The following is a 27,632-nucleotide window of genomic DNA, read 5'->3' as shown; positions in this document are numbered from 1 at the left end:
ACCTTCCCCCCAGCCGCACTCTCTCTTCCCCCCCCAGTCGCAATCTCTCTTCCCCCCCAGCCGCTCTCTCTCTTCCCCCCCCAGCCGCTCTCTCTCTTCCCCCCCAGCCGGCTCTCTCTCTTCCCCCCCCAGTCGCGCTCTCTCTTCCCCCCAGTCGCTCTCCTCTCTTCCCCCCCAGTCGCTCTCTCTCTTCCCCCCCAGTCGCTCTCTCTCTTCCCCCCAGTCGCTCTCTCTCTTCCCCCCCAGTCGCTCTCTCTCTTCCCCCCCAGTCGCGCTCTCTCTTCCCCCCCAGTCGCTCTCTCTCTTCCCCCCCAGTCGCTCTCTCTCTTCCCCCCCAGTCGCTCTCTCTCTTCCCCCCCCCAAGTCGCTCTCTCTCTTCCCCCCCCGTCGCTCTCTCTCTTCCCCCCCCAGTCGCTCTCTCTCTTCCCCCCCGTCGCTCTCTCTCTTCCCCCCCAGTCGTTACGGGAACATGTTGGCATTGTACTCTCTCTATTTCCTTTCTGGAAGACTCCCACTGCTCCGATGTAGATTTTCCTACAAGTAGCTGATCCCAGTCCACTTTGGCCAGATCCTGCCTTATTATATTAAAATCGGCCTTCCCCCAATTTAGAACCTTTATTTCCGGTCCATCTTTGTCCTTTTCCATGACTACCTTAAATCTCACCAAATTATACTCACTGTCACCAAAATGCTTTCCTACTGACACTTCTACCACTTGCCTGGCTACATTCCCTAGAATTAGGTCCAGTACCCCGCCCCCTCTCTTGAAGGACTTTCAACATGCTGGCTCAAAAAGCTCTCCTGGATGCACTTTAAGAATTCCGCACCCTCTAAGCCTTTCACACTGACTATCCCAGTTAATATTGGGGAGGTTGAAATCCCCTGCTATCATTACCCTATTATTTCTACACTTCTCTGAGATTTGCCTACATATCTGTTCCTCTATCTCCCCCTGACTGTTTGGGGGCCTATCGTACACTCCCAGCAAAGTGCTTGCCCCCTTTTCGTTTTTATGTTCTACCCATATGGCCTCATTAGAGGAACCTGCCTAAGGTATCATCCCTTCTTACAGCAGTAATTGCCTCCTTGATTAATATTGCGACACCCCCTCCTCTTTTACACCCTCCTCTGTCTCGCCTGAAGATTCTATACCCTGGAATATTGAGCTGCCAGTCCTGCCCCTCCCTCAACCATGTCTCTGTGATAGCAACAATATCATACTCCCATGTGTTCATCAACACCTTCAATTCGTCTGCCTTACTCGCAAGACTCCTTGCATTAAAATAAATGCCATCCAGTCTTGCTTGATTATGAAATATTGAGTCTGGGCCTGATCTTAATATGTTTGAGGCAGAATGAGAAACATGGGAGCAAATGTCCCTCCTTAGCACTTGGGCATGAAGCATGTCCTAACACAGCCCATCTAATTTTCCATTCATTTAAGTTAATGGATAAAAAAATTAAATTGGGCTGTATTGCAGGCATGCGATTCTCACTGCCCAATATTCCTGTATGCATTCTGCCCAGGTGATGCTTTAAGCACTGAAGAGGAAAATTTGTCAGTTTAAACCAGTACAGTGCCAAACATAGGAACATAAGGACATGCTTTACAAAGTGCTCAGAGGGTTCATTGGATTCCTGAGCAATTTGTAAACCTACCTGTCTCTAATCACAGATGTTGTGTGATTGTACTTAACCCAAAAATATTTAGAGGAGAGATTCTCCATTCTCCACTCTCTACATTTTTAAATTTTTAACTTTTAGAAGTAAGCTTTGACCATGTATGCATCAGGTATATACAGAGTGCACTCCTGCCCAGGAACATTATAGAGTTCCAGCCAGGCAAGGGCCAAGCAATGTACTGTCTGGCTGGAACCTAAACTGCAGTTATGAGTCTCAGGACTGGTAGCTGCAATGTAAATGTACCCCAAATGTTCTGAGCAGTACCTATTTGTGGGATACAAGGCTTATTGTTGCAGCTCTGATGCTCCTCTGGCTTCTGATGAGGATCACAGCGGTCACTAGGAATCATGTCATCGCCTAGACAGCGGACTTCACGCACTCTGAACCCTCCTTCACATGACTTAGAACACTGCAGATAATAAAGAATTATCAATAATTAATCATTAATAAACTTGCAGATTGGGCGTGTAATTGGCAAATTAATTTCAAGTTAGTGCGAGGTGGTGCATTTTGGTAGGAAGAATAAGGAGGCTACATACTCCTTGGAAAGTAAGGGTCTAAATGGGGTAGAGGAGCAAAGGGATCTAGGGGTACAGATACACAAATCACTAAAAGTAATGACGCATGTTAAGAAGGCCATTTAAAAAAAAGCAAACAAAGCACTGGGGTTTATTTCTAGAGGGATAGAACTGAAAAGCAGAGTAGTTATGTTAAACTTGTATAGAACATTGGTTAGACCAAACTTGTATGTTTAAATTTTGTGGCTAATGGGAACTGATCAGCAAGTCAGAATGCACCTGTAATAATGTTGCTGAGGCACTAGTTGGTGAGCTACTGGTATAAGAAATGCATGAATCTAGCTGTGGAATAAGGAAATTTATTCAGAATGGAGGAAAGAAAGTAAAAACACAAAGGGGTACAACAGTAACTACACTTCCAAAAGTGCTTCATTGGCTGTAAAGCGCTTTGGGACATCCAGTGGCCGTGAAAGGCGCTATATAAATGCAAGTCTTTCTTTTCTTTAGGTAGTATTGCATGTTCTGTATGCTCCATAAATTTATGACTGCTTAACCTTAATATTTGAAGGGGGAAAAATTTGGTATCGACCATTTTGGGGCGCGATTATCGACCAGCCGCAAAATTTAGCACCCAGTGCAAATTATCGGCGGCGATCGTGAAATTCATCTCCAGCACCCCTGGAGGTGATTGGAGTGCTAAATCAAGCGCTACACACTTCTCTTAGGGCGCTAATGTCGGGGAATTGGGTGGTACCTCAGAGCGCTACTCAAGCTCATGCGCTGTCAATTACCTCTGGCGCCTTCCAGTTCTTAAAGGGGTCAATCATGCTGTACAGCCTCACCCTGATCATTGCTGCTTTTGACCTGGGCCTGCAAGTAGGTGTAAATCTTGAACCACGAATATCATGGCTGCTCAGAGGCCCCGGGAGAGAGCGCGTCTGTTTAGCAACCAGGCATTGGAGGTTCTGGTTGTGGCTGTGGAACGCCGACAGGTAGTGCTGTTCCCAGACACTGGCAGGAGGCCATTGCCCCGGGAGTTCACAAGGGTGTGGAAGGAGGTGGCCCATTATGTCTCATCCAGGAGCCTGGTCCAAAGGACTCACACCCAGTGCTGCAAGAAGTTCACTGACCTCACTCGGGTGGTCAGGGTGAGTAGATGCTTGAAATACCTCTACATCCCACCATCTCAACCTCACTCTGTGCACAGATGATATAAACTGGCAAATCCCCAACACTCACCCAACAACTATGCCCATCTAGTAACAGTCACATCCACATCTTACACCTTGCAGACATTAACGGCTATTCATCTGGCACATCTGCCAAACACATGGCTGTACACTCACTCACATGCTGTCCTTTTTCTTGCAGGCCAAGCTTTCTCATAACAGGAGGGAGCAACAACGCATGGGAGGAGGTCAGGCGGAGCTGCATGCCCCTCAGCTCAGGGGCCATCTCCTCGGAGGATGAGTGCATGCACGAGTTCTGCTGCACAGGACTCAGATGAGGATCTCGATATCGCGGCAAAAAACACACAGACGATGAGCATGCATACTGAGCTCATGGGTGCAATGGAAAGGGTGCCTGAGAGGATGGATGAACTGGCTAGGAGTGTGGAAGAGTCCGCCGCCAGCACAGCTGTCATCTGTGCGCAAACCCTCGATCCCATCTTTGCCTTGTTGTAGAGGGTGGTTGACTTGCAGAGAGACCGTGGAGATCCAGACCCCATGCCGTGGGTGAGGTGGCAGCATCTATCGCAGCACAGGCCGAGGCAACGTAACGGCTTAGTGCTGGAATCGAGTCACTGGTTGGTGCCATCCAATCTCAGACTCCTCTGATGCAGTCTCAGATTGATGCCACGCAAGCGCTGACTGCTGCCACCGTAGCTGGGGTGACCATTTTCCACCGGGGGTCTGATGGTGCCGCAGCAGGCCAGCAATCTGTGCTCGAGCAGATTGCTCCGGATGCTGTGGTTCTGCCCCGGGGGAGGGGCAGTGTGTTGGTCGAGCAGGAAGGTGCTGGCCTCTCTCAGGATGACAGCATTCCTGCTCCCAACACTGCCACTCCGCCATTGCACTTGCCACAACCTGTAACCCAGCCAGCCCAGACTGCTGCCGCCCATGCAGAGTTGGTGCAGTCTGTAGCCGGGCCCTCCAGGCCCAGAGCTGGTCGAGAGCATCCTGCAAGGCCATCTGCAGTCTCTGGATCCGAGATTCAGCAGCCTTCTGCCAGCCTTGCTGCAGCCACTGGGGCCACATTACGGAGGAGCAATAGGGTTGTGGTCGGGCGGGGGGGGGGCGGGGGGAAGTGCGAAGGGGAGGGAGTTCATTGAAGAAGGCCGACTAACAAGTTTTTCGACCAAATGTTGGATTTGTTTGTAAATATATTGTTCACTTTGTTAAGAATTATTTCGATGTGCCAAGAACCAGTTGTTGTGTTTGTTTGTTATTGGTTGTGCTTAATAAGACACAGTCGGAAGGAGCGTTTAACACGGCCAGAAATCCTTCCACTACCTCATACTGTTCCCCAAAGGGAACAGTGTGTAGACACGATAAGAAGTTGTTCAGAATAATAAAAAAATGTATTTAAACGTTACAAATTTCCCCATGTTTCTCATTGAAACTTTGGCCGGTAATAGGAGCTGCGGGATGGCTGTAATGATGTGGTTGTTGATCCCAAATGCCATCTTCTCTGTCATTCATCAGATGCGCTGTGTTATGAGGTGTTCACGAACGGCCCTTGCGGAAGCAACATTGAGTGCCTCCCTCCCACGTTGTTGCTGCTCCTCCTCCTCTTCATCCTCCTCCTCCTCCTCTCCCTCTTCCTCCTCCTGAGGTGGTCCACCAATCCCTGGTGGCAAGGCTGGGTCCTCAGAATGGCAAGGTCGTGAAGCATGCAGCACACAACTATGAAAACCGATACGCGATCAGGGGAGTACTGCAGGGCTCCTCCAGTGGTCAAAACACTGTTACTTCTGCACACCGATTGTCTGTTCAATGAGGTTCCTAGTGGCGCTATGGCTCTCATTGTAGGTGAGCCCAGCAGGAATGTTGGGGTTACGGAGTGGTGTCATCAGCCAGGTGTAGAGTGTGATAGGCCATCAATGACTCAAAGACAAGGATTCAACTGAAGGCTTTTAATCACTAAGAACATTGCAGCTCTTCCCACATCGGGTTCGTCTGGTAGGAATGACTCATACAGCTCTTGAGACCTTTATATGGCAAAAGACAGGGGCGTAGCCAATACACACAATAGGAACAAAAGGGGGTGGTTCACACAATACAAGCAGGTAAAACACATGGGCTGATGAAGGCATATATTTCATCACATTCACCCCTTCTACAGATTTAGTCTGTCCGGGGGTGTGATAGTCCTTCCTGAACGTCGCAACAGTACCTCGGGTTCCGACCGGGAGTCCGTGGTGCCCTCCTGGGCATACCCATGTGCTGGGGGTGTTGCAGGTACTTCTGGGGGTGGTGAGGATACCTCTGGGGATGGTGGAGGTTCTTCTGGGGGTGGTGGTGATGGGTCGTCGTCGCTTCCTGCTGAGACGAGGTCCTTTATGGACACGGTGTCTTCACGCCCGTCAGCGTGCTTGACGTACGCGTACTGTGGGTTTGCGTGGAGTAGGTGTACTGCCTCCACGAGGGGGTCTGTTTTGTGGCCCCTCACATGCTTTCGTAACAGGACTGTCCCTGGGGTGGAGAGCCACGAGGGTAGGGATACTCCTGAGGTTGATTTGCGGGGAAAAACAAACATCTTCTCGTGAGGAGTGGCGTTAGTAGCGGTACACAGTAGCGACCTTATCGAGTGGAGTACGTCTGGGAGGACCTCCTGCCAGCGGGAGGTGGGGAGGCCTTTAGACCTTAGTGCTAAGGTGACCACCTTCCACACTGTTGCGTTCTCCCTCTCCACTTGCCCATTACCCCGGGGGTTATAACTAGTGGTCCGACTCGTGGCTATCCCCTTCGACAGCAGGTATTGGCGCAGTTCATCGCTCATGAACGACGCCCCCCTGTCAGTGTGGATGTAGTTAGGCATGCCGAACGTGCAAAACAGGTTGCCGAGGCACTTGATGACCGTGGCACTGGTCATGTCTGGGCAGGGGTAGGCGAATGGGAAGCGGGAGTACTCGTCCACAACGTTGAGAAAGTACACATTGCGGTCGGTGGAGGGGAGTGGTCCCTTGAAATCTAAGCTCAGGCGCTCGAATGGCCGTGTAGCTTTGATCAGGTGGGCTCGGTCGGGCCTGAAAAAACGGGGCTTGCATTCCACACAGGTGCGGCAGTCCCTGGTCATAGACCGGACCTCCTCGATGGAATAGGGCAGGTTACGGGGTTTTATAAAGTGGAATAGCCGGGTGACCCCCGGGTGGCAGAGGCCATTGTGGAGGCCCTGTAGCCTGTCCCCCTGGATGCTGGCACACATCCCTCGTGATAGGGCGTTGGGGGATTTGTTGAGGGCCCCCGGCCTATATATTATGTCGTACTCAAACGTGGAGAGTTCGATCCGCCACCTGAGAATTACGTCGTTCTTGATCTTCCCCCTTGTGGTAAACCACTGTTATACCTGTCTGTATGTGTATGTGTATTCCACTAGGTACAGGCCTGGACATGCCTCGGCTGACTCCTCCCACTATTCCAGGTATATAAGTGACTACCTCCCAGTCCCTTAGTATTCTGGATGGGTCGACCACTCGAGACAAGACCTTCATTCTTTAGTTAATAAAAGCCTGGTTGTTACTCGCTTAACCTCAGTCTTTTGAGTAATTGATGGCGCATCAATTTTATTAACTAAATTTTTTATAATGGAGAAGATCCTCACACCAGCATGCCTGGACCTGGACAGTCGGGAAGCGGACGCTTCCACCAAGTTTGCTCACTGGCTCACGTGCTTCGAGACATTCCTGACTGCCTCCACTGCGGTCGTAACGGATGCGGACAAACTGTCTGTCCTGATCTCCAAGGTGAACCACCGAGTGTACTCAGTCATCCGGGACGCGACCTCGTACACAGCCGCCCTCCAGCTCCTCAAGACCCAGTACACGCGCCCTGTGAACAAAGTATACGCCAGGCACCTTCTGGGGAGTCGCAAGCAACAACCTGGGGAATCGACTGAGGAATACCTCCAAGCACTGTCCGTGCTTGGCCGGGCCTGTGGGTGTAAGGCGGTAACGCCCGCTAAGTACACGGAGGAACTGATCCGGGATGCCTTCGTAGCGGGCCACAGGTCCAACTACACCCGACAGCGACTGCTGGAGCAGAGTGACCTCACCCTCGACAAAGCCTCCGAAATCGCACTAACGCTGGACGCAGCCTACCGGGGCATGGAAGCCTACTCCTCTGCACCGTGGACGCCGCGGGGAACGACAACCTGGGACATGGTAGGACAGCCCCATAGCACCGTGCCACCCCAGCCACAGCCCAACAACGGCCCAACTACCGCAGCAGTGTCCCAAAGCCAGACAGCAGTATCCCAAGGCCAGAAATGCTACTTCTGTGGCCAGGCCAAACACCCCAGAGCGCGCTGCCCGGCGAAGAATGCGACCTGCTCGGGCTGCGGGAAAAAGGGACACTACGCCAGCGTCTGCAAGGCCAAAGCCACCCCGAACACCAGCAGCGCCGAGTGTGGGCCGTGCGAGCCGCCATCTTGGGCCCCCAACAGCGCCGCGTGTGGGCCATGCGGGCCGCCATCTTGGGCCTCACCAGCCGTGTGCGAACCACCGCAGCAGCAGCCATCTTGGACGACTCCAGCCACATGGGAATCATGGACGCCGCCATCTTGGACACGAGCCGGGACGCAGCAGACCGCCAACACCCCCCCCATCTGATACCCGCAGCGACACACCGACCCCTACGCTGGCCTCTGTTACGCTGGACCAAACGAGACCGCACCAACTAGCTCAGTCCAAAATGGACGTTAAGGTAAATGGCCATGCAATAAACTGCCTTTTTGACTCCGGGAGCACAGAGAGCTTCATCCACCCCGACACGGTGCGGTGTTGCTCTCTCCCAGTCCTGCCTGCGCACCAGTGGATTTCTATGGCCTCCGAGTCCCAGTCAGCGGACATTGGCGGCTACTGCATGGTGACACTAGTAGTAGACGGGACTGTGTTCAATAATTTTAAAATCCTGGTCCTGCCCGACCTCTGCGCTGCCGTCCTACTGGGGTTGGATTTCTAGTGCCACCTCAAAAGCGTTAGCCCCCTCCCCCCACTCACAGTCCGCAGCCAGCAGCCTCCAAATTGCCCACCGCACACCAGATGCAACCTCTCCACACTCAGAGTCCCACCCCCCCCACTGTTTGCTAACCTCACCCCCGAATGCAAGCCCATCGCCACAAAGAGCAGGCGATACAGTGCCGAGGACAGGGTTTTCATCAAAACCGAAGTGGAGCGGCTCCTGAAGGAGGGGATTATTGAGGGCAGCTCCAGCCCCTGGCGAGCCCAGGTTGTGGTCGTTAAGACCGGCGAGAAACAACGCCTGGTCATCGACTACAGTCAAACAATAAACTGCTACACCCTGCTGGACGCCTACCCACTCCCCCCCATAGCTGACATGGTCAACCAGATCACGCAGTACCGCGTCTTTTCGACCATTGACCTGAAATCAGCGTACCACCAGCTCCCCATCTGCCCTGAAGACCGCCAGTATACTGCTTTTGAGGCAAACGGCCGCCTCTATCACTTCCTTAGGGTTCCCTTCGGCGTTACCAACGGGGTCTCCGTCTTCCAAAGGGAGATGGACCGGATGGTCGATCAAAACGCGCTGCAGGCCACTTTCCCTTACCTAGACAATGTGACCATCTGCGGCCATGACTTGCAGGACCATGACGCAAACCTCGAGAAATTCCTCCGCACCGCCCAACTCCTGAACCTGACATATAACAAGGAGAAGTGCATATTCCGCACAGACCGCCTCGCCATCCTTGGCTGTGTTGTGGAACACGGGGTCATCGGTCCCGACCCGGACCGGATGCGTCCCCTTACGGAACTCCCACTGCCCCACTGCCTAAAAGCTCTGAAGAGGTGCCTAGGGTTTTTTTCCTACTACGCTCAGTGGGTCCCCTACTATGCAGACAAAGCCCGTCCGCTGATCAAAACCACCTCTTTTCCCCTGATGGCAGAGGCCCGCTTGGCCTTCCACCGTATCAAGGAGGACATTGCCAAAGCCACCATGCACGCAGTGGATGAATCCATCCCCTTCCAGGTGGAAAGTGATGCATCCGACTTTGCTCTGGCCGCCACCCTTAATCAGGCAGGGAGACCTGTGGCGTTCTTCTCATGAACCCTCCAGGGCCCGGAGACCAGACACTCCGCGGTCGAGAAGGAGGCCCAGGCTATTGTGGAGGCTGTGCATCATTGGAGGCACTACCTGGCCGGAAAACGATTTACCCTGCTCACTGACCAGCGTTCAGTTGCTTTTATGTTCAACAACAAGCAGAGGGGCAAAATCAAAAATGACAAGATCTTGAGGTGGAGAATCGAACTTTCCACCTACAATTACGAGATCTTGTACCGGCCTGGGAAGCTCAATGAACCCCCAGATGCCCTATCGCGTGGCACCTGCGCCAGCGCGCAGATCGATAGGCTGAGGGCCCTCCACAATGACCTCTGCCACCCGGGGGTCACCAGGTTCTTCCACTTCATCAAGGCCCGCAACCTGCCTTACTCCATCGAGGAGGTCAGGACCATGACCAAGAACTGCCAAGTCTGCGCTGAGTGCAAACCGCACTTTTATAGACCAGACAGAGCCCACCTGATAAAAGCCACTCGCCCTTTCGAATGCCTGAGCGTCGATTTTAAAGGGCCTCTCCCCTCCTCCGACCGCAATGTGTACTTCCTCAACATCATTGACGAGTACTCCCGTTTCCCGTTCGCTATCCCCTGCCCGGACATGACCAGTGCCACGGTCATTAAATCTCTGAACAGCCTCTTCACCCTGTTCGGTTTCCCCAGCTATATCCATAGCGACCGGGGCTCATCGTTTATGAGCGACGAACTCCGCCAGTACCTGTTCGCTATGGGTATAGCCACAAGCAGGACCACCAGTTACAACCCCCGGGGGAACGGACAGGTGGAAAGAGAGAATGCAACAGTTTGGAAGGCCGCCCTACTAGCCTTAAAGTCTAGGGGCCTTCCGACCTCCCGCTGGCAGGAGTTGCTCCCCGATGCGCTCCACTCGATTCGGTCACTGCTCTGCACTGCCACCAATGCCACCCCTCACGAGAAAATGTTTGTCTTCCCAAGGAAGTCCACATCGGGGACATCGTTTCCGCCATGGCTGACGTCCCCAGGGCCGGTACTACTAAGAAGACACGTGAGGGCCAGTAAAACGGACCCCCTGGTCGAGAGGGTCGACCTCCTCCATGCCAACCCCCAGTACGCTTACATTGTGTACCCGGACGGGCGGGAGGACACAGTCTCCATACGAGACCTCGCACCCTCGGGGACCGCTGTAACCCACTACCCATTACCACCCCCCCCCACGACCCGATATCCAACCCCAGCAGCCGGCTCGCCTTGGACCGTCACCCACGAGGACTACACTCCAGGGCCCCAGCCTACACGGGACGCGACACGGGACGCGACGCCGGAAGCTCCACCACCCCTGCCGTCGCCACGTTGATCACAGCGGCAGACAAGACCTCCGGAGAGACTCCAATACACGAACTTATAAATACACTTCACCCCGCCGGACTCATTTTTAAACAAGGGGTGAATGTGGTAAACCACTGTTATACCTGTCTGTATGTGTATGTGTATTCCACTAGGTACAGGTCTGGACATGCCTCGGCTGACTCCTCCCACTATTCCAGGTATATAAGTGACTACCTCCCAGTCCCTTAGTATTCTGGACGGGTCGACCACTCGAGACAAGACCTTCATTCTTTAGTTAATAAAAGCCTGGTTGTTACTCGCTTAACCTCAGTCTTTTGAGTAATTGATGGCGCATCACCCCTCTGTCTGTTGTTAAACATGAATGTAAGAAGTCACACAACACCAGGTTATGGTCCAACAGCTTTATTTGAAATCACAAGCTTTCGGAGCGCTGCTCCTTCTTCAGGTGCCCTTCACCTGAAGAAGGAGCAGCGCTCCGAAAGCTTGTGATTTCAAATAAAGCTGTTGGACTATAACCTGGTGTTGTGTGACTTCTTACAGTTAAACATGAAGGCTACCGACCGCTGGTCGGTAAGCAGGGTGAAGCGTTTGCCGGCTAGGTAGTGCCTCCAGTGCCGCACTGCCTCCACTATGGCCTGGGCCTCCTTCTCTGCCGAGGAGTGCCTGATCTCGGGCCCTTGGAGGGTTCTTGAGAAAAAGGCTACGGGCCGCCCATCCTGGTTGAGGGTGGCTGCTAAAGCGAAGTCGGACGCATCGCTTTCGACCTGGAAAGGGATGTTTTCGTCCACTGCCTGCAGCGCGGCCTTCTCAATGTCGTGCTTAATGCTGTTGAAGGCGGCGTGGGCCTCGGCCGTGAGCGGGAAGGACGTTGATTTCAGGAGGGGACGGGCCTTGTCGGAATAATTGGGGACCCATTGGGCGTAATAGGAGAAGAACCCCAGGCACCTTTTCAGGGCCTTGGGAGTGTTTGGTATGAGTAGCTCCCATAGGGGGCGCAATCGGTCGGGGTCCAGACCGATTTCCCCGTTTTCCACCACACAGCCCAGGATACAGAGGCGCGTGGTGCTAAAGACACACTTATCCTCGTTGTAGGTGAGATTGCGTCTGAGGGCGGTTTTCAGAAATCTTGCGAGGTTCGAGTCGTGGTCTTGCTGGTCGTGGCCGCAGATGGTGACGTTGTCTAGGTATGGGTAGGTGGCTGTTAACTGGTTCTCATCGACCATGCGGTCCATCTCCCGCTGGAAGACCGAGACCCCGTTCGTTACCCCAAAGGGGACTCTGAGGAAGTGGTAGAGACGTCCGTTCGCCTCGAAGGCGGTGTATGGACGGTCCTCCGGCCGAATGGGGAGCTGGTGGTATGCCGATTTTAGGTCGATGGTGGAAAACACCCGGTATTGCGCGATTTGGTTAACCATATCCGCTATGCGGGGCAGAGGGTAGGCGTCTAGCTGGGTGTATAGATTAACCGTCTGGCTATAATCTATCACCATCCGCTTCTTTTCGCTACCCCTAACTACTACTACCTGGGCGCGCCACGGGCTGGTACTGCATTTGATGATACCCTCCCGCTTGAGTCTTTCTACTTCCAACGCAATGAACCGTCTATCCTCCCAGCTGTACCGCCTACTCTTGGTCACTATTGGTCGACAGTTGGGTGCGAGGTTGGCGAACAGAGAGGGCGGCTTGACCTTCAGGGTAGCCAGACCACACACTGTGAGGGGCGGCTGGGACCCACCGTAGGTAAGCGTGATACTTTGGTGGTGGCACTGGAAGTCCAGACCCAAGATCACGCTCACACAGAGATCTGGCATTATCAATAGTTTAAAATCTCTGTAATCATTGCCTTTTACCGACAACATAACCGCGCAGAAACCTGTAATTTTTGAGGTATGAGTCTTATCGGCCATGGCGATTTTGCCCTGTGTGGGGACTATCGTTAGTGAAAGTCATTTTACCAGGCTAGGATGAATAAAGCTTTCGGTGCTCCCGCAGTCAATCAAGCATTTAACCTTGTTCCCGTTTACCTCTATGTCCATCATCGATTTGGACAACGGATGTGGCCTGGATTGATCCACTGTGATCGAGGCCACTAGTGGGTCCTGGAGGTCCGTGTAGTCGGAGCAAGATGGTGGACTCCATGAGGGTGGACAAGATGGCGTCCAAGATGGCCGGCCCCACGGCGCGCACGCGGCGGTGGTGGAGTTGGAGTTCCCTCTGCAGACTTTGCTGAGATGTCCTTTCTTCCCGCATTTAAAACAGGTGGTGCCCTTCGCTGGACACAGATGCCTGGAGTGTTTGTCCTGGCCGCAGAAGTAGCATTTCGGGCCCCGATGCATCGCGGCAGTAGTGGGGCTCCTGGGTGGAGGCTGGGGCTCCGATGGTGCTGGGCTGGCCTGAGACCTGGGAGGTGAAGATGGCTTCCAAGATGGCGGCCCCCACGGCGCGCACGAGGCGGAGTGGGCGCGTGGCCTGGGGAACAGGATTCAGAGTTCTTCTGGGCCATATCCAGCGATCGCGCTATATCTATAGCCTGTTTTAAGTCCAGTCCCTCCTTTTCAAACAGTTTCTGCCGAATGTAATTTGAACTGAGGCCCGCAATAAAGGAGTCTCGAATCAGCTCCTCCGTGTACACGATGGCAGACACGGCCTTACAGTTACAGTCTCTGCCCAGTACTTTTAGGCTTAGTATAAAGTCCTCTAGTGACTCACCATGCCGCTGCGTGCGAGTAGTCAGAAGATGCCTGGCGTACACCTCGTTTATTGGCCGCACATAGTGGGCCTTCAGAATGGTGCAGGCATCCCCGTAACTGGTGGCATCTTGGATGAGAGGGGAGACCCGATGGCTCACCCAGTTTCGCAGGATTCCCAGTTTCATGTCTCCGGTAGCGGTTGCGGCTGCTATGGCGGTGGATGGAGTTTGCAATGAAAAATTTGAAGCATTGGAACCAGTGTCCGAACTGTGTGGCTGCGTCTGAGGCATGGGGGTCCAGATCCAAGCACTCTGGTTTCAGGAGTCGATCCATCTTGGTGTTTTAGTGATTAAAATTGATATGCCATCAATGACTCAAAGACAAGGATTCAACTGAAGGTTTTTAATCACTAAGAACATTGCAGCATTGCAGGTCTTCCCACATCGGGTTCGTCTGGTAGGAATGACTCATACAGCTCTTGAGACCTTTATATGGCAAAAGACAGGGGCGTAGCCAATACACACAATAGGAACAAAAGGGGGCAGTTCACACAATACAAGCAGGTAAAACACATGGGCTGATGAAGGCATATATTTCATCACAAGAGTGGATAACCCTTGTCCTCGAGGAGCCAGCCACGAGCTTGATGTGGTGGCTGGAACAGTTCTGGGACACCAGTCTGGCGCAGGATGAATGAATCGTGATTGCTGTCAGGATAGTGAGCATTGACGGCGAGGCTGCGCTGTCTGTGGTCGCACACCAACTGCATGTTCAGAGAGTGGTAGCCTTTGCGGTTACGGAAAACTTCTGCTTTTTTACGAGGTGCCCGCAATGCCACGTGCATGCAGTCAATGGCGCCCTGAACCATGGGGAAGCCCGCTATCCTAGCGAAGCCACATGCGCGTTCACGCTGTTTGTCTCGGGTCATGAGGAATGAGGTGTACTGCCTTTTCCTTTTGTAGAGAACATTTGTGACCTCCCGGATGCAGCAATGAACAGCGAACTGAGAGATGTTCGCAATATCCCCTGTTGAAGCCTGGAAGGAGCCGCTGGCGTAGAAATTGAGAGCCACTGTCACCTTCACTGCCACCGACAGAGACGTCCTGGTCCTGAGCTGAGGCTGGAGCTCTGGTTGCAGGAGGTGGCAGAGCTCTGTGAGCACCTCCTTGCTGAAGCGGAGCTTTCTAAAACACTGCTCCTCGGACAGATGGATACATGAGAATTGCTCCCGGAATACCCTGGGAGGGTAAGGTCTCTTGTGCAGAGCCCTGTTGGCCCTCCTCCCTCTGACTACATTTTCCACTCTCTCTCTCCGCCTCCGCTGCCTGCGACAGCGAAGTGGAGGGTGAGATCCCGTGCCAGTACAGCCCCCATTAACTCTTCTAAATGTGGTAGTACTAAAGGTTACAGAAATGGGAACCTGATAAGTCTTGCTGACGACCAAAACTCCTTCAAGTAGGAAACCGTTAAAGGTCTCCAGACGCTTCTCTCCCTCTCTCAACCTGCGTACGCAGAATTGATTGCTGACAGGAAAAAACAGGAAGCGCACGCCTTTAAATAGCTCTCCCCCAGCTCCCAGCCGACTGCAAACCGACCCCCTCTACCTGTTGTTCCTAGCGGCAGGCGCTGAGGCAGGGGGCGAGAATCAATTTCCGGACCGGGGCAATGTGCGCTTGAATGACATCATGATCTCCAGGCACAGGAGATTGTGGCGGTAGTGTTTAGCGCCACTGCAAACCACCAGTTCAATTTTGCGGGCGGCGCTTAAATCGCCGCGTACAGGCGGTTAGTCATTAGCGTCCCGTTAGAGGCGCTAACAGGCGGCACTAACCAACCAAATTTCCCCCCCCCCCCCCAGAACCTTATTGTTTCCTACATTACAACAGTGACTACACTTCAAAGGTACTTCATTGGCTGTAAAATGCTTTGGGATGTCCTGAGATCATGAAAGGCGCAATGTAAATGCTAGTCTTTCTTGGTTATTGATTTTGAGGAATAGATAGAACATCTAATCATTAAAAAATCCTCTAGCCTGAGGGATGGACTTACTTTGCAAATACTCCACACAAGATTGCTTCAGCACTGTTGCCTTGAGTGGTGCTGTTCAATCATTGTCTATCATCAGATGACTAACAGTTTTTGCCAACACACTACCCTAAATATCATGCTAAAATCCAGTAGCTCTTTACTATCTCTCATGCCCTCCCTACTTGTGTGTGCCAGAGTATTCCCATAGCTGGAAATGGTTCTTATTTGTGAGACATCATCACTCCTCATCCTTTCTTTCCTATTGCAAGGATTACTATAATGCATTAATTGCAAATGTATTGAGCAATGACTTAGTCTGCTACACAATCTCTGTGGCACCATTATCTTGCCACCTCCATTAATACAATTTTACTCACTCAATTATTGTGCTTACAGCTATGTATGTCTCTGTTTGCTGTAAATTCTATTGTTCATGCATGGGCTGTTTATGAATTTCATGTTAATATTTATAGTTTTGTTTGCTGTTTTACAGGAAAAATTTACTACTACACGCTCTTTGTTCTGAGTCCCAGTAATTAGGCATATATCTGTGTCACATATCGCTTCTTCCTTATTTGAATCCAAATGGCCCTGTGCAACTCCACGCACACCATCGCTGTTACTTCTTCCATTGTCTGGCATACCCTTCATTTATTCGGTGTTGCCTTTCTGCCCCAAAGAAACAAATTTATCACAGCATCACTGCCATAACAAGACCCTGTGTGATTCTGCTGCAAAGTGGACTTTGGAATAGTTTCAACAGGAAATCTCTAGATCTCCCGCCATAAGTTCGTGACACATTGAAGAAAACTCCGCATGTATAAACGATGTAAAAGAAATAGTGAATTCCGAATAAATTTCCATATTCCACAGCTGGATTCATGCATTTCTTATACCAGTAGCTCACCAACAAGTGCCTCAGCAACATTATTACAGGTGCATTCTGACTTGCTGATCCATTATGTGTATGCAGTAACAAATCTATTCCCATTAGCCAATGGGAATATACAGTAACTCACTCTTGCCAATTCATACAGAAACAAGTGATACGGATTTTGCTTACACTGCACTTCAAAGGAATGATTTCTAGGCTTTAAGACCCTCTGCAAATGACTCACCACATTAAATGGGCGGTGCCATTGAAATATGGCATAGTTAGCTTTGTATTTTGAATTTGCCTCATAAGTAATGCTATCTGCTTTTTGATGCTGGTGTTTTTTGGTGACTGATCAGAAACAATTCTGGGAATAAATGGTCCCGATTTTAAGTTTGCGCGCACTGGGATGGGGGGGGCGGGGGGAAGGGAGTGCGGGGTCCAATATCGCACAGGAAACCCAGAAGTGCAGCACGACTGTCAGTGGATTTTTAACTCAGCCACCTCATTATCATTTTACTTCCGGGTTTCCCGTCCAATCAGTGGCATGATGTGGACCCGCATAACGCGATCTCAACTTTAGTATTTAAAGGGACAATCCAAACATGCAAGTTGAAGGAATTGGGGTTGGCTGTCAGAAACCTGAAAGGGCAGGATTTTCATTGGGCCGTGGAGGTGGGATTGGAGGCGTGTGGGGGGTTAAAATCCCGTAATAGGGGGGCACAAACCCATCCCGCCCCCAACCCGCCTCCATGCCAGTTTCAAAGGAGGCGGCTACCCGACCTGCACTGGGACCCGCCTCCCCGAGGTGGGAAGGGGATTAGTGCCAATTAACTGCCTGTTAACAGGTAGTTAACAGGCAGTTTTTAGCCTAATCCCTATTTTCATTGGTGAAATGTGGGATTCCCAACAGCTCCAAACCACGCCAAGTTAGCGAGGCGGGCCGTCAGGATGAAGGGCTTGGAGGGGTCTAGATGTCCGGTGTTCAGGTGAGTAATGGGTGCATGAGTGAAGAGGTAAGTGTGTTTGGTGTGTTTAAAGAAGTTTTACTTACATGAACTTACCTTTACAGCTTTCCTTCAGGTCTCGGGAGTCCCTCATCTCACCGGCACAGAAAGCAGAATGGCCGCGATCTGTCAAAAATTGCAGCATTCAGCTTTCTGTTCCGAGGAGATCTCTAAATCATCCTGAGAGGAAGGAATTAACCTGGAGTACAGATTGTCAGTGTTTGACAGCTTCAAACAGCTGTCAAACACTGATGGTTCATCTGTCAAAAGGTCTTGACAGATGAAATATCAATCTGTGACGTCACCTGTTGCCGGGCGGCCCTTAGTTGGCCTGCTGAGCCCGCTGGTCGGGCTCAACGAGGTCAATCAAGTCAAAATCACATGGGTTGGCTAGAACTCGATGGAGGCGGGACTACAACCCCGAAAGTTGTAGTCCCGCCTCCTCAATGAAAATCCAGCCCGAAGTGTCAGAATGGAGTCCAGATAGGCAAAGGCTGTGCCCCATTTCACTGACGCCTCCCTGGGTATGCTGCTGGGGGCTGTGAGGAGTAGGAGAGAGATACTCTTCCCTAACAACAGGAGGAAGAAGCCTGCTGCTGAGACAAAGAAAGCATGGTTGGAGGTTGCGGAGGAGGTCAGCAACAGGAGTTTGGTTCCACGCTCCTGGATTCAGTGCAGGAAGTGGTTTAATGACCTAAGCAGGTCAGGAAAGGTGACTACAGTGGCACATTCACTTACATCCTGCTTTGCGCATCACCCCACCCCTTCACTCTGCCTTCTCAAGCCTACTCTCACATCACTCCTCACATGCAGGTGCACCCATCCTTCTCTTTCTATGCACTTTCTCACATCCCCATCTACCCATCCACCATTCCCACTCACCCTCATTCTTATACAATGTCATGCCTCTCCCTCATAGTCACCCTCACCAAATGCACTCCATCCATCGGATGAACACATTACATTACACTCACTCATAGGTCTGTTCTTTCCCTCCTTGCAGGAGAAGAGAGCACAGAACACCAGGAAGAGGGAGAGAATCGGAGGAGGCCCTCCTCAGATCATGCAGCTCACAACTGCAGAGGAGGAGGTGCTGGAAATAAGTGGCGTTTCAGTGTCTCTGGCTGTCGGAGATGGGGAGTTCCCAGCTACCTGGTGACACAATTAAATAAAAGCCACATGTCATACGGCACTCAATCATGTTTACTTGGTTTCACAGCGAGTGAAATATGATCATCTTCATGATGATAACTTGCAACATTCTTACCTTGCCATGACTAATTCATGTTTTTTTAATCTCTCACAGGGCCTTCATGCGTGTAGCAGGAGTCGGTGAATGTGGCAGGCGACAAGTCCTCAGAGGAGCTGAGTCCTTCTGAGGGTGCACCGCCACAGGACTCATTCAGACCATGCACTAGCTCAGATACATTTTGGTGGCACCAGTAAGACAGATAGTTGGGTTTTCACCTGGTGACTCACACTTCACAAGTGAGCAAGAGCAGATGGTGGAGACAGGGACAGCAGTGGAGAGTCCGTGTCAGAGGGCGCATCCCTCTCCAAGCTCTGCTCAGCTGAACACAGATGCTGTACCCTGGGTCATCGATGAAGAGGAGAATTATTCAACAGCAGCAGACAATGTGCGATGCACTGACAGGTTTTCAAATTAGACTCACCACGATTGCAGAGAGATTGGAGGAGTCCACCTCAAGCATGAGGGAGGTGATGTCACAGGCCACTGAGATGATGTCTTCTTCCATGGATAGAGTGGCCAGTCATAGACTCCAATCAAATGAGTCTATGCACACCTTGAACACCACTGTACAGACTCTGGATGACAACCTGTCTGCTACTTTAAATAGGTTGACAGATACCTTAGCCTTGGTCTTACAGGGCCGCACTGGTCTGCACCAAAATGTTCTCTACCACAGCGGTAGGAGTAAAGTGCGGCTGGGCCATGAGAGGGGTTGATGGCAAAAGGGGTCATAAGAACAGGAGCAGGATTAGGCCATATGGTCCCTCGAGCCTGCTCCGCCATTCAATAAGTTCATGGCTGAACTTTTACATCAACTCTACTTTCCCGCTCTGTCCCCATATCCCTTGATGCTCTTAGTGCCCAAAAATCTATTGATCTCCGTCTTGAATATACTCAATGACTGAGCATCCACAGCCCTCTGGGGTAGAGAATTCCAAAGATTCATAAACCCAGAGTGAAGAAATGTCTCCTCATCTCAGTCCTAAATGGCCAACCCCTTATCCTGAGACTATGACCCTTAGTTACATAGAAACATAGAAGAGAGGAGCAGGAGTAGGCCATTCGGCCCCTCGAGCCTGCTCCGCCATTCAATGCGATCATGGCTGATCATCCAAATTCAGTACCCGGTCCCTCCTTTCTCCCCATACCCCTTAAGCCCTTTAGCCTTAAGAAATATATGCAACTCCTTCTTAAGTATATTTAATGTATTGGCCTCTACTGCCTTCTGTTGGTAGGGATTTCCACGGTTTCACCACTCTCTAGGTGAAGAAATTCCTCCTCATTTCTGTCCTAAATGGCCTACCCCTCATCCTTAGACTGTGACCCCTGGTTCTGTACTCCCCGACCATCGGGAACATCCTTCCTGCATCTAGTCTGTCCAGTCCTGTCAGAATTTTATAAGTTTCAATGAGATCCCCTCTCATTCTTTTAAACTCCAGCGAGTACAAGCCCAATCGACCCAATCTCTCCTCATACGTCATTCCTGCCATCCCAAGATGTGGTCTCACCAAGGCCCTGTACAACTGCAGCAAGACATCCTTGTTCCTGTACTCAAACCCTCTCGCTACGAAGGCCAACATGCCATTTGCCTTCTTAACCGCCTGCTGCACCTGCATGTTTACCTTCAGCAACTGGTGCACAAGGACACTCAGGTCTCGTTGCACTTCCCCTTCTCCCAATCTATTGCCATTCAGATAATAATCTGCCTTCCTGTTTTTGCCACCAAAGTGGATAACCTCGCATTTATCCATGTTATATTGCATCTGCCATGCTTTTGCCCAATCACCCAACCTGTCCAAATCATCCTGGAGTTTCTCGCAATCCTCCTCACAGCACACACGCCCACCCAGCTTTGTGTCATCTGCAAAATTGGAGATATTACATCTAGTTCCCTTGTCTAGATCATTTATATTGTGAATAGCTGGGGCCCAAGGACCGATCCCTGCGGTACCCCACTAGTTACTGCTTGCCACTCGGAAAAAGACCCGTTTATTCCAACTCTTTGCTTTCTGTCTGCCAACCAGTTCTCTATCCAAGTCAATACCTTGCCCCCAATCCCATGTGCCTTAACTTTACACGCTAATCTCTTATGCGGGACCTTATCAAAAGCCTTCTGAAAGTCCAAATACACCACATCCACTGGTTCTCCCTTATTATTTTACCAGTTACATCCTCAAAAAATTCCAGTAGATTAGTCAAGCACGATTTACCTTTTGTAAATCCATGTTGACTTTGTCTGATCCTGTCACTTTTTCCAAGTGCTCTGCTATTACACCTTTTATAATGGACTCTTGAGATGTTATTCCCTGTTTTCTCTCGACCACCTTTTTTCAATAGTGGGGTAACATTAGCTACCCTCCAATCCATGGGTACTGTTCCAGATTCCATCGAATGTTGGAAGATGATCAGCAATGCATCTACTATTTCTAGGGCCACTTCCTTAAGTACCCTAGGATGTAGATTATCAGGCCCTGGGGATTTATCGGCCTTCAATGCCGTCAATTTCCCTAACAGCATTTCCCTACAAATACTGATTTCTTTCAGTTCCTCCCTCTCATTAGACCCTATGTTCCCCGACATCTCTGGGAGGTTATTTGTGTCCTCCTTTGTGAAGACAGAACCAAAATATGTATTTAATTGGTCAGCCATTTCTTTGTTCCCCATTATAAATTCCCCTGATTCTGACTGCAAGGGACCTACGCTTGACTTCACCAATCTTTTTCTCTTCACATATCTATAAAAGCTTTTACAGTCAGTTTTTATGTTCCCTGATAGCTTACTCTCATACTCTATTTTCCCCTTCTTAATTAATCCCTTTGTCCTCCTTTGTTGAATCCTAAACTGCTCCCAATCCTCAGGTTTACTGCTTTTTCTGGCCAATTTATATGTCCTCTCCTTGGATCTTATGCTATCCCTAATTTCCCGCATTAGCCACGGTTGAGTCACCTTTTTTGTTTTATTTTTATGCCAAACTGGGATGAACAAATTCTGTAGTTCATTCATGTGGTCTTTGAATGTTTGCCATTGCCTATCCACCGTCAACCCTTTGAGTGACATTCCCCAATCAATCCTACCCAACTCGCGCCTCAGACCATCGTAGTTTCCTTTATTTAAATTTAGGACCCTAGTCTCTGAGTCGACTACTTCATTCTCCATCTTAATGAAGAATTAGATCATATTATGATCGCTCCGGCCCAAGGGGCCTCCTACAACAAGATTGCTAATTAATCCTTTCTCATTACATAATACCCAGTCTAAGATGGCCTGATCTCTGGTTGGTTCCTCGACATATTGGTCCAGGAAACCATCCCTTAAACACTCCAGGACTCTCCAGCCTGGGGAAACAACTTCTCAGCATCTACCCTGTCAAGCCCGCTAAGGATTTTATATGTTTCAATGAGATCACCTCTCATTCTTCTAAACTCCAGAGTATATAGGCCCATTCTACTCAATCTCTCCTCATAGAACAGCCCTCTCATCCCAGGAATCAATCTAGTGAACCCTTCGTTGCACCCCCTCTAAGGCAAGTATATTCTTCCTTAGGTAAGGAGACCAAAATTGTACACTATACTCCAGATGTGGTCACACCAAAGCCTTAATTGCATCAAGACTTCTTTACTCGTATACTGCAACCCCCTTGCAATAAAGGCTAACCTACCATTTGCCTTCCTAATTGTTTGCTGTACCTGCATTTTAACTTTGTATGATTCATGTACAAGGACACTCAAATCTCTCTGAATCCCAACATTTACTAGTCTCTCACCTTTTAAAAAACATTCTGCTTTTCCATTCTTCCTACCAAAGTGTATAAATTCACACTTCCCCACATTATACTCCATCTGCCAACTTCTTGCCCAATCACTTAACCGGTCTATATCCCTTTGCAGGGGGAGATGTGCGCCTGCATGTTCGAGCTCCCATGGAGGAGATGGTGCTGGTCATTAAGGGAAGGGCCATTGCTTAGGCCATGAATTCATTGAAGATGACGGTATCCTAATCCTTCTTCTCACATCCCACTTCTCCCTCATCCCTAACCCTCTTCTGACTTACAAGCTGCAGATGGTGTAAGCATGTACTTCTTATTTTCTCCTGTCTCCTCACCACAACCCAACCCTTGTCCCTTTTTGACTTCAGTTACCCAAGGACTGCAAACTGCCCAAGCAGTGGTGGAAGAGCAGGAAGGCAGTGAAGATGAAGACACACCGTTACTCGATTTCACACTCGCAGTCACCAGCACAAATACTGACACTCTTCGTAATTTAGAGGATAGCTTAGAGGTGGGAGCTGCACTTGGTGAGGCACTGGGCACAAATGCGCTGCAGCCAGGGCAAGGAGTGCACAGGTGCGAGCTTGCCAGAGAGCGAGCCAGCATTTATTGCCCATCCCTAATTGCCCTTGAGAAGGTGGTGGTTGTAATGATATCACCAAATAGTGATGGTATTTGCCTGTTTGATTATGATGCCTTACCAGCATATTTGTCTGATTGATTATTTATGCCTGACCAGCAGAGGGCATGTGATAGAGAGAGTTTAGTTTTAGTTTCGTTTTAGATGGATCTCTAACATGGTGTCTCCTGTAATGCTGTTAACTGAGTTGAACAAACTTTAGATTAAAAGACATTCTCTTTCATAAATGTCTCGTCATTGAACCCACAAAGAAATCAATACATGGTGTCAGAAGTGATTGAAAGAGATGAAGAGGAAAAATCTGAAGTGAAATCAGCTCTCCACATATTAGCAAGCCAAAAGAGAACATCGTTACTTACCTTTGGAGAATAGCTAACGAAGTAAAAAATGGAAGGTTTACACCCACCACCGAACCTTCAGTTGACAGGTAATGTGGCTGAAAATTGGAGGAGGTTCAAACAACGTTTGGAGTTGTATATAGCGGCAATCGGAGCTGACGAGAAAAGTGATAAAATGAAAGCGTCAGTGTTCTTACATGTCGTGGGTGATGAAGCGCTGGAGGTGTATAATAACTTCACATTCGCTATTGATGGAGACAAAATGAAGCTGGATAAAATAATGGAATAGTTTGAGGCCTACTGCATACCTAAACGTAACGTGATGTTTGAGAGGCACAGATTTTTCACGTGTACAGAAAATGGGAGAGACTATTGATCAGTATGTGACTGAACTGAGAAACAGAAGCAAAACGTGTGAATTTGGGGGACTGACAGACTCGCTGATAAAAGACAGACTGGTGTGTGGTATTCCAGATAATGGTCTAAGGGAAAGACTGCTAAGAGAGCAAAATCTAGACCTGGGAAAAGCCATAGCACTGTGTAGGGCCACAGAGACTGTGAAGTCGCAGGCAAAGGAGCTGTTCAGTGACAGTAGCTGCAACGTGGATGCAGTGAGAATGAACAGACACAAACCGTTTAACGAAAAGAGCGCCAATGTGAAAAAAGAGGCGTGTCCAGCGAACAAAAATGAAAGGGGCAATCGAAAGTCATGTAGTCGATGCGGTACACAGCATCCACCAAAAAAGTGTCCAGCATATGGTAAAACATGCAATAGTTGCAACAAAAACAACCATTATGCCCGTTGCTGCAAGAACCAAGCGCAACAACGCAAGGTCCATGCAGTAGATGAAAGCGAGATAGAGGAATTCTATGTAGATGTTGTGTCTGAAAACAAAAAAGAAAAAAGAGACTGGATGTTGACACTAAAAGTGAATGACATACACATTCCACTTAAATTGGATACTGGAGCACAAGTTAACGTGATATCAGAGACTGATTTTAAGAAAATTAGACCCAGACCAAAGATACATGGAATAAAAGTGAAAGTGACAGGATACTCAGGTACTGATATACCAGTGAAAGGAAGATGCATTGTCAAAGTGACACACAAGGACAGAGAGCACACGCTAGCATTAATCGTGGTGCCAAAGGATGTGCAAGCCATACTAGGTTTAATAGCCTGTGAGAGACTGAACCTGGTAAAGAGAGTCCTCGTTGTGGAAAGCGAAGGAGAGACAGTCTATGATGAACTCATGAAAGAGTACAACGACCTATTTAAGGGTCTAGGCTGCCTTCCAGGAGAACACACGATCAGAGTAGATAAAAGTATACCAACGGTCATACATCCATGCAGAAAAGTTCCGTTTGCTCTTCAAAAGCAACTGAAGGCAGAGTTGGACAGGACGGAAAGCCTGAACGTGATTCAGAAGATGGATGAGCCAACTGAGTGGGTGAGTTCCCTCGTCGTTGTGGACAAAAAGAATGGAAAGCTCAGAATTTGCCTGGATCCAAGAGATCTAAACAAAGCAATAAAGAGAGAGCACTTCAAGCTTCCGACACGTGAGGAAATCCTGTCACAGTTTGCAAATGCAAAGTATTTCAGCAAGTTAGATGCATCATCAGGATTTTGGCAGATGAAACTGGACGAAGCAAGTTCAAGACTGTGCACGTTCAACAGTCCATTTGGCAGATACAGATTCCTAAGGTTACCATTTGGCATTGCCTCAGCTCCTGAAGTGTATCACAAAACTATCCATATGATCTATGAGCACCTGAAGGGAGTTGATACCTCAATGGATGACATCATAGTATGGGGAACCACGAGAACTGAGCATGACGAGAGACTGAAAAAAGTGCTGGAAGCAACAAGGAAAACAAACCTGAAGCTGAATAGAGAGAAATGCCAGCTCGGGGTGACAGAACTGACATTCGTGGGAGATATCCTTAGCAGTGAGGGCATCAGACCAGATCCCAGAAAGGTGTCCGCCATTGAGAATATGCCAAAGCCACAATGCAAAAAGGACGTGCAGAGGTTTAATGGAATGATCAACTACATGGGTAAATTCATATCCAATCTCTCAGAAAAGATGGCGCCACTGAGAAGACTAACTGAAAAGAACATAGAATGGGAATGGAACCATGAGCATGAGAAGTCATGGAGCGATCTAAAGAAACTGCTCACAGAGGAACCAGTTCTGAGGTTTTATGACCCAGCGAGACCCATCAAGATATCATCAGATGCATCACAGAGTGGGCTCGGTGCCGTTCTTCTGCAAAAATATAACTACTGGCAACCTATTGCATATGCATCGTGCTCAATGACAGACGCGGAGACGCGATATGCTCAAATAGAAAAGGAGCTGCTCAGCATCACATACGCCTGTGAAAGATTTCACCAGTTTGTGTCAGGACAAGCAATCAGTGCAGAGACTGACCATAAGCCCTTGATTGCATTGTTCCAAAAGCCACTAAATAGCTGTCTGCTTAGAATACAAAGAATGATGATCAGGCTGCAACGCTATACACTGAATGTTGCGTACACACCGGGTAAGCTGATGTATACAGCAGACACGTTGTCCAGAGCTGTTGACCCAGGAGAGCCCGCAAACACCAAAATGGATGAAAAAGTGAACGCCTACGTGGACATGATCACAAGTGCACTGCCCATAGCAGATGCAAAAATGGAGCTCATAAAGACTGAGACAAATAAAGATGAAACACTGAGACGATTGAGGAAAAGCATCTTGGATGGATGGCCCAACATGAAGCAAGACTGCTCACCTGACATGGCAGAGTACTGGAACTGCAGGGCGGAACTATCAGTGGTCGAAGACATCATCTACAAAGGAAGTAAAATAGTTATCCCAAAGAGTCTGAGAGAAGAGATGCTAAAAAGGATCCATGGAGGACATCTGGGAATCGAAAAGTGTAAGAAAAGAGCACGAGAGGTGATGTACTGGCCACGAATCAACCAAGATGTGACAAATGAGGTGTCAAACTGCACAATATGCCTGAAATATCGAGCAAGCAATCCGGTAGAACCACTAAAGCCACACCCAGCGCCAGACAGGCCTTACCAGAAGGTAGGCGCTGACCTATTCGTATGTCAAGGGAAGGACTATCTTGTAGTCACAGACTATTACTCCCTGTATCCAGAGGTTTGTAGACTGCACACCACCACTGCAGATGCTGTGATAACATGTATGAAAGCCATATTCTCCAGACATGGCGTGGCAAGCGAGGTCTTCACAGACAACGGACCCCAGTTTTACAATGCGAGTTTCCGACACTTTGCCAAAGAGTGGGACTTTGTCCACACAACGTCAAGTCCTCACTTTCCACAGTCCAATGGACTAGTGGAAAAATTGGTCCAGATAGTGAAAAGACTGATGTACAAGGCAAAAGACAGTGGAACTGACTTCTACCAGAGCATGCTTGTATACCGCACAACGCCACTCGAGTGTGGTAAGTCACCAGCCCAACTCCTTATGGGACGTCGGCTAAGGTCAAACCTACCCATCACGGAGAACCTCCTGAAAACAAAAGAGGGGGAGAAAGTGAGGAAGTTCAAAGAGCAACAGAAAGAAAAGCAAAAGTACTACTATGACAGAGGAACACAAAACCTACCTGAACTCCACACTGGTGACCTAGTTAGGTTCAAAGACAAAACAAACATATGGACTCAGAAGGGAACCGTCCTGAGTGAAGTCCAACCAAGATCATACACCATTCAGACAGATGAGGGTGCTGTTCTGCGAAGAAATCGTAGGGATCTTCTCATGGGACCAGCCACAGCAGGTCAAAAGACTGATACTGTTGAACAACCTGATCACACAGCAGGTCAAAAGACTGATACTGTTGAACAACCTGATCACACAGCTGAGAAACCATCATCTGAGGCAACAACTCAGATTCAAGGACAATCAATCAGAAAATCCTCACGACGCGTGAAGCCTCCTGAGAGACTCATTGAGCAAGTTTAAGGACTATTGTTATAGAAGGAAGTAATGTTATCTTATTCTCTCTTCAAGTTCTAGTGTATTTACATATTTCATGTGAACACACAAAACAAGGTTAAAAACCTTGATAATGATAATGATAATGTAAGTTCATTAAGTGTTAAAGTTAAAATGCAGAGTAATACAAAGAAAACATGTTGTTAGATAAAAGTAAAATACTTTTGTTTTAAGAAAGGGAGATGTAATGATATCAGCAA

General features: G+C 49.4%; 1 protein-coding gene across 1 annotated transcript in view; it reads right to left on the bottom strand.

Annotated features, from left to right (window-relative positions):
- LOC147097526 (thrombospondin type-1 domain-containing protein 4-like) overlaps positions 1-27,632 on the bottom strand; it is a 452,248-nt gene that overhangs the window by 15,868 nt on the left and 408,748 nt on the right. Inside the window, exon 17 of the mRNA XM_085972010.1 lies at positions 1,948-2,092. Coding sequence (XP_085828136.1) covers positions 1,948-2,092 — 145 coding nt within the window. The remainder of the gene's footprint in view (positions 1-1,947; positions 2,093-27,632) is intronic.

Source organism: Somniosus microcephalus, chromosome 32 (genome assembly GCF_052327205.1).
Source record: "Somniosus microcephalus isolate GS21.2 chromosome 32, FLI_Smic_1.0, whole genome shotgun sequence".
Taxonomy (NCBI): domain Eukaryota; kingdom Metazoa; phylum Chordata; class Chondrichthyes; order Squaliformes; family Somniosidae; genus Somniosus; species Somniosus microcephalus.
The sequence above is the reverse complement of the archived record's forward strand: the minus strand, read 5'-3'. Positions and strand labels throughout refer to the sequence as shown.